Source organism: Rhipicephalus sanguineus, unplaced genomic scaffold (genome assembly GCF_013339695.2).
Source record: "Rhipicephalus sanguineus isolate Rsan-2018 unplaced genomic scaffold, BIME_Rsan_1.4 Seq216, whole genome shotgun sequence".
NCBI classification, from domain to species: Eukaryota; Metazoa; Arthropoda; class Arachnida; order Ixodida; family Ixodidae; genus Rhipicephalus; species Rhipicephalus sanguineus.
In genome coordinates, this window is record NW_023614789.1 from 663,845 (window position 1) to 672,881 (window position 9,037).

The 9,037-nt window shown below is 45.8% G+C and overlaps 1 protein-coding gene across 1 annotated transcript in view; it reads right to left on the minus strand.

The window, feature by feature from the left end:
* LOC119376749 (uncharacterized) overlaps positions 1-8,804 on the minus strand; it is a 28,914-nt gene extending 20,110 nt beyond the window's left edge. Inside the window, exons 1-6 of the mRNA XM_037646484.2 lie at positions 8,671-8,804; positions 6,436-6,788; positions 5,189-5,285; positions 3,220-3,415; positions 1,831-1,905; positions 535-582 (exon numbers count right to left, since the gene is read on the minus strand). Coding sequence (XP_037502412.2) covers positions 535-582; positions 1,831-1,905; positions 3,220-3,415; positions 5,189-5,285; positions 6,436-6,788; positions 8,671-8,780 — 879 coding nt within the window. The 5' untranslated portion in view covers positions 8,781-8,804. The remainder of the gene's footprint in view (positions 1-534; positions 583-1,830; positions 1,906-3,219; positions 3,416-5,188; positions 5,286-6,435; positions 6,789-8,670) is intronic.
* Positions 8,805-9,037: the final 233 nt, after the last annotated feature.

Genomic DNA, 9,037 nt, shown 5'->3' on the forward strand with positions numbered 1-9,037 from the left:
TACGTCACGATTAGTACACTACAGTTAAAGAAGGCAACAATTAACGTCCGCTGTGCTTTCCTGGCCTGATTGTCTGTTCGATTCATTTGGTTGCAATATTCAGCTCCAGTCTTTTTCTCTAGTCGGTTGCAAGCAACGTGCGCGCTTTCAGTTTACCCAGTATACAGTGAGTCGCCGCAGAGCTCAAAACAACACTAACACGCACGAACGCACTCACACAGAAAACACTCAAGAGAGGTGCTTGCGAGTGTGAGAGTGCGTGTCCACCATTGAGCTCAATGTTGAACGCTGCAGCTTTCTCCCCCTATGTTCCTTGCACGTTTGGATTTTCGGACTAGTGTCTTGGCAACCGCTGTTCAAGTATCATAAAGGGAAGAGTATACGCGTCGCTTTAGGAGTAGCGCTGTCGCGTAAAACGCGCGTGTGTGAAGTCACGATTGTGGTTGAGTGAAGGGTTCGGTTTCAGAGCTCTGACCAGGAATCTACGAAATGTCTGGAACTAAAAAAAAGCACGTTTTGTAGATTATGACTTACCCCCGATGACTTCGCGAAGCTGTTGGTATCGTTGTGAGGGTTTGATTTCTGCGAAGGAAAATACATATATATAACCATATAAAGGGAGACACACTAGAGAACGGAGTCGGGGACACGACCTACTGTCGTGGTCGGAAAAAACTCAATAAAACAGTTGGGCGTGAAAGACAAATAGCATGAAAACAAGAGTGAATGAATTAGCTGAATTTCGCATAACTAATTAGGTGGCGCACAATTTCGGCAGGCGATTACGGTTTGAATTACCGTGTTTCATATAATCCCTCGCTTTACATCTATCGAGGCAGTGTGCCACAGACCCATGACTACAAATCGCAGCGTTCCATGCAAACGTAATTGTGAGGACAATGGAACTCATCAAGGGGTTCGTGCACAAGCAGTCGACTCGAATAAAACATGTAAGAACATCCAAAAGTCAGACGTTCACCAGCCAGTACAATGTGTGCAGAACAGATCGAATAAAAAAATTAAGGAAAAAATGCAGTCGCTTATTTATTTATTCCAAATACCCTCAAATGCAAATGCATTATAGAGAGGAGTGCGTAACAAGGGAACAGTACGTCACAAAACGTGATACAAAGGAAACTGCAATGCAGAAACCATAAAACAGAATACAACAAGAAATATTGATAAAAAGAAAACACCGCATGGTACACACAAAGAAGACTTACTATAAAAAAACGGTTAGAATGAAAAAAATGCAAATAAATATTGTCTGAACAAAGTATGATTGTGTACTGGACTTCAATGGTGAATTGAACGTGGGAAAGAAATCATTATTGAAGCAAAAAACATTGCATAGGATTGTTTTGACTTGATAAACATTTCCACATTCATATTCGCTTCACATTCTAAACTGTAGCTTTAAAACGAGAAAAAAAAATGTATGGAAGACAGTGGTGCCGTAACTAATAGGGCACAGCAACAAAAGATTAAGGAAAACCTGTCGTCATGGCGTTGGTGACTAAGTCAATGGCCAAAATAAGGACATAGTGAGTGGGCGCTTATTTTACAAATTGAACCAATAGTTTTGTTTCTTCAGTTGATGGCTACAAAAATGAAAAATATATCGACTACGCCACAGACAGCGCACCTTAGTCAAATAACGGAACAGAACATTGATGGCTTACAATTTCCTGCAGCTAGCTGTACAGTTTAGAGCAACAACATGCAAAACAATGTTCTAGCCACTGTAATTCCCTTGCTCGCGAACTTAATGCTCTGAGATAGCCTCGCAATAGTAAGTGTAGCAATACTAAATGTGTAACGCTCACTTACTGGCAGAATGAATGGTGTGAGAAAGACGAAGAATATGTCGTAAAAGAAGAGCAAGATCAACAAGACGGAGATAACCTGCAGTGAAAAAAATGACCGTTAATTGTGCCACAGGATGCTGCGATAAAAACTGTTCCCTTCGCCTCTGTCGCTGCCCGAGCGTCAAAACATGCTAGTCATGCCACAGTTTGTCTCAATATCGAACTCGCTTTACTTTTTGGCGTTAAGAACTGTTTGCTATTGACCGTAAACTGTAATCGCGCATGCACTAAAGCTGTTGCTCCGAACAAATGGTTTCCGATAGGAGGCACAAAGGCCATTTTCACGAGGCTCCTCGCTCCAGAGAAATATTTGAACTGAAATAACGTGAGCTTGGGCATGTTTTATTCCATCCTAACACCTGTTGCGCACAGAAAGGGTGCGTCACTATGTACTCTCACTGTAATAGGACGAAGCTCAGCGTAGACATCACGGGAAATTATCGAGGCGGCCAAGATTGTGAGCTCGGAGGAACGTGCGTGAGCGCGCCTTCAATTGAGCTGACAAGAAAATAATTAGACTTCTTAAATGCGATAGGAAGGGTGACTTGAAGAAAATGGTTTCTTCAGCATGGCCTGGTAATCTTGTAAATATTTCTCTTGTACTATCATGTTATCTTTGGGTGCATATCTTTCACATGTATCATCAATGTTTTGAAAATTTAACCTTGCGCTTACGCGCCCGGGTGCGTTGCTTTCCGTTTCCTATATTTTTATTTGTACTGCTTCGTAAATAAATCATTTCTTGGAATTTAGCGCAGTGTCCGCGTCGTACAACTGTGTTCCTGTCCTTTCTGTGCGCAATAGGTGTTAAGATAAAATACCTGCCGTTGAATGACATCGCTGACACAGAGCTGACAACATGCACACGCGCACGGAATATGTGAAAAGTGAAAATGAAACGCAAAATAAAACAAAATAAGAAAGACATAGCACATTTCGATTCAAAACTCAAACTGCTGCTTTATCACTCTGTCTGAATACAGCATATATGTTTGATCCCACAAGTGCGCTCGGCTCACACATTATTAAATAAATACGTCACCTCGCCCTTTTCACTTTCACACACAGCGCGAAGGATATAACAAGACACTAGAAGAAGATACCACGAAACACAGCGCTTGTGTTTCGTCGAATCATCTTGTAGTGTCTTGGTATCTCCTTCGCGCCGTGTGTAAAGATGCAGATGCACCAACTCGCCAAGCTAGCTACTGTACTTCACCTTTCAGCTTGTTCTTACGATGTCTAGCCCCAAAGGAAGAACACCTCGTATTTTCCTATAAATAGTATTTCCCGAGGTTAAGTGAATGGCAAAAAGACACAAACAGAAAAGTTATGCATAGGGCCAGATCACCATAAGGTTGGGCATGCGCAGGGTCTTGATCATGTAGACGCAGAATATGATGCCCAGCGCGTCCTGCAGCAACCAGGACTTCGGGTTGTGCCGGATGACGACGAACGAAAAGGCCACGCCGACGGATAGCACTATCACGCACACCTGCCGCACCTCCAGCTGGACGTAGAAGCAAGGGAGCACGGAGCTGGGCACCCTGCCGAACACATCGCGTTAGATAGATACAAAGTCATGTACTCTTCAGCTATAGTGCGCGCAGCAGTGTTAAACTGAAAAATAGACTGAAAAGCAGGGTTTTGTTGACCGAGGCACGCTGTGAGGGACGCCGTGGTATAAGGGCTCGGTATTAATTTTTACCAGCCAAGATCCCTCAACCGAACCCTTCACAGGCCCACTAGAGTACTGTACACTCAAAGGGGTACTGACAAAATTTCGCAGCCGAGATAGACTGCGGGATCGATTCCCGTGAACATGCGTATATCATCTGCAAAATATCAACAGTGAATATAGCTTGGAAGTAATTTAAATGAATTTTGAAGTTTGTGTGAGCGATCGACACCCTCGCGCTATTGACACTCTCAAGGTGACCCTCGGTGACCCCTCTACTTTCCTCACGTGACCATGCTGCAACAAGTTGTGATGACGTCATAGCCGCCATTTTTTTTGCCGGGTTCGCTTCAGCAGCCTATAGCAGCCTACTTCTCGGCGGCTGCTCGCGAACCACGCGGAAGTGCGTCACACAGGCCCGCAGCCAGGAATTTCGGGGGGGGAGGCCACTTGCTGGAGACCTTGACTATTTGAGAAAAACACATCTTTTTATTATTTATTTTTGGTCAAAACACCTACTTCACCAAAATTTGGGGAGGGGAGGCCCTCTAGGGCAACCCCCCCCCCCTTGCAACTGGCCTGGCGTCACAGTTCTGTGTGCTGACGTGATCAAGCGCAGCACCCACTAGGTGGCGATAGTTGCACTCGGCGGCTTGTCCTTTTTAATCCGAAACTGACACTGGTCGGTAATGAGGAGCCTGTAATTACATAGCTGTCGCGTGCTGCAGCAAACGATGTGCCGTGTTATGACTAATAGGCCCCCACCAACACATCGCAGCAAAAAAACGTGTGGCCAAAATTTTTGTGTCAGTACCCCTTTAAGACAGTACAGTATTTTCAGTTTTGGCAGGCGCGCACCTTATACGGGGCAGTCGGGTAGACACAAGACGCGTATTGGCTAAGTATTGCTGCACACAGCAATACTTTGCCCACAGCAATACTTTATTACTCTGTTTGACGGAATGTTCGACGCGCCGTGTTACGTCAGCAATAGTGAAGGAATACTTTTTCCTTCCTTGGGTAACCTGCAACCAATAACTGGATTGCTCAGGTCCCTTAAGATTGCGACTGAAATTTTTATTTGAAAAAGAAATATAAATGTGTGTGGCAGTTTCGCGTGAAAGACGAAACATTCGGAGCGATAGAAAATCTACTCGATAGAATGTTGTTAGGTTAATCAGTCATATATAAAGTCGAAAACATTTCGTAATTAAATTAACGAGCACAGTGTCAGCCGCACAAGCAAATATGAACGAAAATTACTCGGTGATCATGAAATTGGCCTCCACCATGCAAGCGCGATGAAGAACGCCGGTGGTGAGGAGCTGCTGCTTCGCGCAGCCTGTCGTTTCAGTGCGTCTCGGAAACTTCAGATTACGTGATCAAAGCGAGCGGGAACGCTGCGCGCATAAAGGCACCAAAAATTTCAGCTCACACTCTGCAACCAGCGCGGAATATCACTATGTCATAGCGCTTAGCTCCAATATGCGCCCAGCCACGCTGACAGCTATTCGCAACCATGCAGCCGGACGGAGAGGAGAGACGCGTGCTAACTTGCACGCCATCGGCTACGTCGCAGCCGTTGCAGTTGTGCGCAATGTTGCCCCTTTCAAACGACGCTACAGTGCGAGAGAGTGCGTACTTCGTGGTGCCGACAGGCAGCCTGTGGACCAGGGGTTCGAGCACGCCAATGAGGGCGACTGACGATGCCAGCACGAACATTCCGATAATGACATACACTGAAAAAAAGAAACCGGCACCGTTGTCTTTATCAACATCAAAGAAAATAAAAATATATGAGTAAATGGCTTAGGCAGAAAAAGCATCAAACTGTCGTGACGATACATGCATCGTCTTTTTTCTTTTTTTTTTTTCCTTTCACGCCACTTTTCGCTTATTTAACGTTGCAAACGTCGCATTAATGAATGCCGCAGTGAAGCCATCGCTGACGTCGCCTAGTTTCACAAGTGCCGCTGTAGCACTCCCGGGATATTAAGGCAAACTCTCATCTGGCTCATGAGTGAAAAAATCGGGCGCCAGGTGGCGTGAGCACGAATGGCTCCAAACGTCAGTAATATCTAAAAAGAAAATACTTTATTTGTGCGCAGAACGTTTGAGAAAAGAAGTCAGATAGGACAGAGCGCACTCCTGTCCCCCTGCGCTCTGTCCTATCTGACTTTTCTCAAACGTTCTGCGCACAAAAAGTGTTTTCCTTTTAGAATGCAATGCCAACCAGCCCTTGTAGCCACCCTGTTGTCAGAATTAATAATCGCGTCCCGTAAGAGCATAGGCTTCCGGCTGTGCTCTCAGCTTAGTGTTAGCTAAAAAGACTCAATTTCTTTCCTTGCTGCCCACGTCACATCCCAAACTGCATGCGCTGATGCGTAGTACACTCTCCATTAATTTATATTATCATTTGCTGGCTAGAAGCCTTATGAATGAACAGCTTGGCATCAAGTACAAAATATAGAGATGTGACGTGTCCGGTAAAGCATACGTTATGTTGTTTTTTTTCTTCAAAATTCCGAATCAAAGAGGAATACAAAACCCTATTGTGTGGCATAGTGACCGAGGAGAGGGCGGTTATTGTCAGTCAAAGAAAAGTAGTGCTACTTTGGGGAGCCCATAAGGGAAAATAGGTCGGCGCAAGGGACAGTGGTGTAGCCAGGAATTTTTCTTTTTTTTTTTTTTCGAAGAGCGCACCGCCTTCATCGTAAAGTGGTGCCCAGGCAGGTGGTTGTTGTGTTAGGTATTGTACCATAGAGATGTATTTCGGTATGAGTGCGTGTCCAGCGTGAAAACAGACGAGGTAAATCTGAACCAACGTGTGGTCACAACGTGCGGAGCGGGTGTCCGCGCGTCTGCGGAAAGCGATCTGTGCGCACTGACCAAGGTACTGGATGAGCAGGTAGATTACGACGAGCGAGGAGGACATGAAAATCACGAAAACGAGAATGCCGACGGGCGTAAGCTCGATGTCGATGTCGTCGACGCTGGTATCAGTCAGACGCTTCGTGTCGACGACGTCTCGTTTGGAGACATCGCCGCCAGCAGCGACGGCACCTGCACCAGCAGCGCCGCCCTCCCTAGCAGCAGCACCAGCACCAGCGGCACCACCACCAGCTCCGGCACCGACAGCACCAGCTTCAGCAGCGGGCTGGCTTGGCTTGCGCGCTTCGACTACGGCTCGTCGAGAAGGCATGGCCGCCAGCTTTCTCGCTCTGTACACGTGGTAGCGGTAGCTGCAATCGGTTTGAATCAAATTTTACTTTCCAGAAACAAAAGTACAGATAGTAACAGCGTAGCGCTACTGTTCACTCAGTGAGAAACTGCCTCTCTGAGCAAGGTCAGTGGCTCTCACATTCAAAACAAAATATGAAAATAGTCGAAGTACACGGAAATAATAAAAAAAAACTTTCAGTGATGTCACACCACTGTGTGAATGAAGAGCCAGGAAGTAAAACGGTAACCAAAGTGCGGTAACGTGCATACAAAGGAACAATTATCTCATTTAAATTTCAAATAGCAAGGTACCTGGTGTTTTATTGAGTTAAGGACAAAACACGTGAGTACATACTACATACCAAATACAGTATCACGATGAAGAAGATAGAGAAGGAGCTTCCAGTAATTACAAAACAGTTCACTATAGGAGCTAAGACAGCAGGTCACAAGTTAGAAATCGTACGCAGTGAGAAAGCTTCAAATAAGGGTGCCAAAACAAACGACTTGGTCATGCACTATACATCATCACCATCATATGTATGTCCACTTCAGGACGCAGGCCTCTCCCAACTATTAAATTCGAGTTCATTTTCAACCCGAACGGGAGTTGATCGCACATTTATGCAGCTGATTGAAGACAGGGTGCAGTAAGAGGCATAGCTATAACGTGCACAATAACGGAGTATGTAATCACCTTTAGAAACCTGGATGCACTTAAACTGAACAAGAACTTGGAGAGCGCTTGAGCTTGCCTTCAAGAGCAGAACGTGATAGCGTAATCGGGCCCCGCTCTCAACGCATTTTCGTTCGCTTGCTAGGCTTCGCTTATCGGTAGACACCTCAACCTTGTCGCGAGAAAAGGAATGTCTGTGCGCATCGGCCTGCGCAAGGTTCTCCATTAAGAAGGGGGGGGGGTGAGGCTGTGGCAAAGTCTCACCGCATTCCCTCCCCCCCTCTTATTGGTCCAGACCGAAGAAACAAGCTTCGCAGTGGATACAACAGCGAAAATCAAGCGATGACGCGCTTCTCGCTGCGACCTGCCTTCGGTCCCCGGCTTTCCAAAGATAAAGGTGGGAAATGAAAAGTTCTTGGAAAGCAATCAGAGGTCTTCGATCGCCATTATGGTTAACAACCTTCATGGCCCTGCACTTTGAACAATAGGCCCGAGACTTGGCACCCCCTTCGTTGATTAGGGGGCGGGGGGGGGGGTGAGGCGCTCCCCTGCCGCACTCGTGCGCACACCTATGTCTGTGCGCGTAACATCGGCCGCTTTAAACTCTCCTAGAATGCCTACTGTAAGTACAGTTGCGAAGTGCCCACTACGCCATAATTCGCTCATCTCAGAAATATGGACGTCTGGACGAGTTAGTATGATAGCTCAAAAGTGAAAATGGCATGAAATACGCAGCACAGAAATAATGAAACGGAGCACACGAGTGGCTGCGGTGAATTCCTCCGTTCCTTCACCGCGGTGGGTGGTTACGCATGCGCAGAGCCCGCCACGGTCACTTACAGCGTTACGAAGGTACACATGCTGACAAAACACGACACGCAAAGCATAATGCGAGGTAAAAGAGAGGCTGAAAAACCTTGAAAATAGGCGCACGGAATGTATGCGGTTCCTTTGCCAATAGCTTCAACTTTTATTTTAAACTCGCACTCCGTTATCATTATCTGCTGTTGTACGACATAGTTTATAGCCACTTAGTATGCCCCTGAGGGAACTTCCAAATGGATGTGGAAGCTAATAGCGCTCAGTGTGATTGCTGCTGGGGTTAAAAAGTAGTCTCGTGTGTCCATTTTATTCTTTCAGCGTCATGTTTTCTGGAGCTATTTTAACATCTCTGTCATTTTTTTGCAAAAACAATTAAGCAAAAAAACGTGGTGCTCATGACTTACATCTGGTCGCTAACGGTTCCTGCCCAAAAAGCGCCAGCTGCCACGCTGAAAGTAGCGATGAACCACACCAGTATCAGGCTTGCGTCCATTTCGTATTCCTTCGTGAACATTAATCCCGTCAGTTGTTGGTTCGGCGTCATCAATTTCTGGTGCAATAAAAAAAAAGGAAAGAAATATTGGCGAAATTGCCTGTCTGTAAACAACCGCATGAAAGTATCCTGATGATAAAGGAGAGACAAATCAGATCGTACGTGCCAAAAACAGTTTGTACACGAATTTTTGAACGCAACACGGTCGCGTATCAATTACAAAAAAAAAGACTAACGGCAGGTGTCGGTTAAATCCGACATTATCACCAATTAGAATA